The sequence below is a fragment of the Eimeria tenella genome, genomic scaffold (genome assembly GCF_000499545.2).
Source record: "Eimeria tenella Houghton genomic scaffold, Eth_scaff388, whole genome shotgun sequence".
In the NCBI taxonomy this organism is placed as follows: Eukaryota; Apicomplexa; class Conoidasida; order Eucoccidiorida; family Eimeriidae; genus Eimeria; species Eimeria tenella.
This window is the reverse complement of record NW_013544797.1, coordinates 1-2,500: the sequence shown is the minus strand read 5'-3', so window position 1 is coordinate 2,500 and position 2,500 is coordinate 1. Positions and strand designations below refer to the sequence as shown.

The following is a 2,500-nucleotide window of genomic DNA, read 5'->3' as shown; positions in this document are numbered from 1 at the left end:
ATTGCTGCTGCTGCAGTGGTGTGGAAAAGAGACAAAAAACAGCTCAACGAGATTTAATTTGTCCACAAGTAAAAGGACAATGAGAGGCAAGAAAAATTTAAAAACAAAAAAACGAAAAATCCAGATGCGAAATAAATTTAACTAAAATAAAAATAAAACATTCAAATATTTTTTCATTTTATTTTATTTTGAGGCAATAAAGGAACAAATAAAGACACAAATAAAGGGGCACTGGAGAGACAAAAAGAATTTAAAAACAGAAAGGCAAAAATCCAAAAGAAGGAAAAAGGAAAAGTGGCGAGGCACAGAAGAAAAAGAAGGAAATTAAAAAAAGATAAAGTGGAAAACAAGGAATTAAAATTGAAATTAAATTATTAAAGGAAAAAAACAAAATTAAAAAATAAAAAAGGAGAAAATTAAATGACATTAAATTAAAAAGAAGAAAAAATACCAAAGAAATTCAAGTAAACATTTTTTTGAAAATCTTTAAAAGCACTTTGAGGTGTCTTTCCACTGGACCCTTTGAACAGTTTCTTCGCCATGAAATGAATTAAATTAATTTAAATTGAATTAAATTAAATTAAATTAAAATGCATTTAAATGCTTTAATTTCAGTTTAATTGGATTTATTTCGCGGCTTTTGCATGCAGCAGCAGCAGCTGTACGTACACCCGAGGGGCGCAGCAGGAGCTGCACGTACACCCGAGGTCGCAGCAGCAAACCGAATTGGAATATTTTCGTGTTTTTGAAATAAAAAACAATTAAGAGTTAAAAGAATGAAAATAAAAAGCAATTAAATGTTAAAAAGAACGAAAATAAAAAGCAATTAAAAGCTGAACAAAAGCCAACCCCATAGGTCCTTGAAAAGAGGCTTTCCAGCAGCAGCAGCAGCAGCAGCAGCAGCAGCAGCAAAGAAATATTTCTTCACCTCAAGAGTCCTGAGCCACCATGTACTGCAGACTCCAACGCACTCCATCCCCCACAGGTCTGTTGCCGGCTGTGTTCGTGGGCAGCAGCCAGCAGCAGGGGTTCGGGCCAAACACCTGCAGCAGCAGCAGCAGCAGCAGCAGCAGCGAATGGGGGAGCGCAAGGGGAAGGGGAGCGGGAGACGCGACTGCAGCAGCAACGGGGGAGAGGGGCTCGCGAAAGAGAGCAACAGCAGCAGCAGATGTGCAGCAGCAGCAGCAGCAGCAAATGTGAAGCAGCAGCAGCAGCAGCAGCAGCAGCATGTTAGGGGCAGCAGCAAATGCGTGAAGCCACAATAAATGATTAAGGGGTTTTTTAAATATTTAATTCAAAAGAAAATAAAAACACAAAAACGGGACAAAAATGAAGCAGCAGCAGCAAAAGGCAAGACAGCAAACTAATAAAAATAAAAAGGATTTGATTATAAATAAAGAATTAAAAATAAATATATTAAACATAATAAATGCCGAATTCAAAATGATAAATGAATTAGTTAAGAATAATAATCAATCACAAACAATTCCTCATTGATAAACAAAAGAAAATAAAATAATCCAGCTGCTGCTGCTGCAGTATCAGCTGCTGCTGCTGCTGCTGTTGCTGCACCCCCATAAAAAATCAAAAACAAAAAGCCATCAAAATCTTTTTATTATTTGCAAACTCAAATAAATATGTATAAGCATCTCTAACTTATTGCTGCTGCTGCTACTGCTGCTGCTGCTGCTGCTGTAAATTCAGCTACTGCTGCAGCTGCAGAAGCAACAACAAGCACAACCGTCACAGCTCCCACTGCTGCAGCTGCTGTTGCAGCTGCTGCTGCAGCTGCTGCTGCTGCTGCTGCTGCTGCAGCTGCTGCAGCTGCTGCTGACCTGTTCAATATTTCTTCCCACGCCCAAGTCGTATCTGTTCCTATCGAAAGAAGACTGGTCCATGTTTTCAATTGTCGTGGAATTCTGCAAAAATAAAAAATAAAAAAGCAATAATTAATTAATTAATTAATTAAAATAAATTATTAGAATTAATAATTAGCTGCGTGCACTTGATGCTCAAGACTAAGTGCTAAGGCTTTTGTTCTACAGTTGAAAGCAAACAAACAAACAAGCTGCATGAGATCTAGCTAGCTAGCTAACTAGCTAGCTAGCTAGCTAGCTAGTTGCTTACTTAGCAAGCTAGATAGTTAGCTAGCTGGCTAGTTAGCTAGCTAGCTAGCTAGCTAGCTAGCTAGCCAGCTAGCTAGTTAGCTAGCCAGCTCGCTAGCTAGCTGGCTAGCTGGGTAGGTGGGTGGGTGAGTGGCTAGCTCGCTAACTGCGTATCTATCCATTTAACTAGCCAACTAGCTAGCTAGCTAGCTAGCCAGCCAGCCAGCTAGCCAGCTAGCTAGCCAGCCAGCTAGCTAGCTAGCTAGCTAGCTAGGTATCTAGCTAGCTAGCTAGCTAGCGACGGGGGAAGCTCACGCGCAAGACCAAGTTGAGGTGGAATCTGGTGAAAGGAATCAAAGCGAAGATGAGCAGCATTGAAAGAAATAAAATCAAAC

General features: G+C 39.8%; 1 protein-coding gene across 1 annotated transcript; it reads left to right on the top strand.

Annotated features, from left to right (window-relative positions):
* Positions 1-948: 948 nt before the first annotated feature.
* Positions 949-1,200, top strand: ETH_00014600 (uncharacterized protein; the record flags this gene model as incomplete). Its single annotated transcript, XM_013379739.1, has 1 exon — positions 949-1,200. The coding sequence occupies one exon, from the start codon at positions 949-951 to the stop codon at positions 1,198-1,200; it is 252 nt and encodes an 83-aa protein (XP_013235193.1).
* Positions 1,201-2,500: the final 1,300 nt, after the last annotated feature.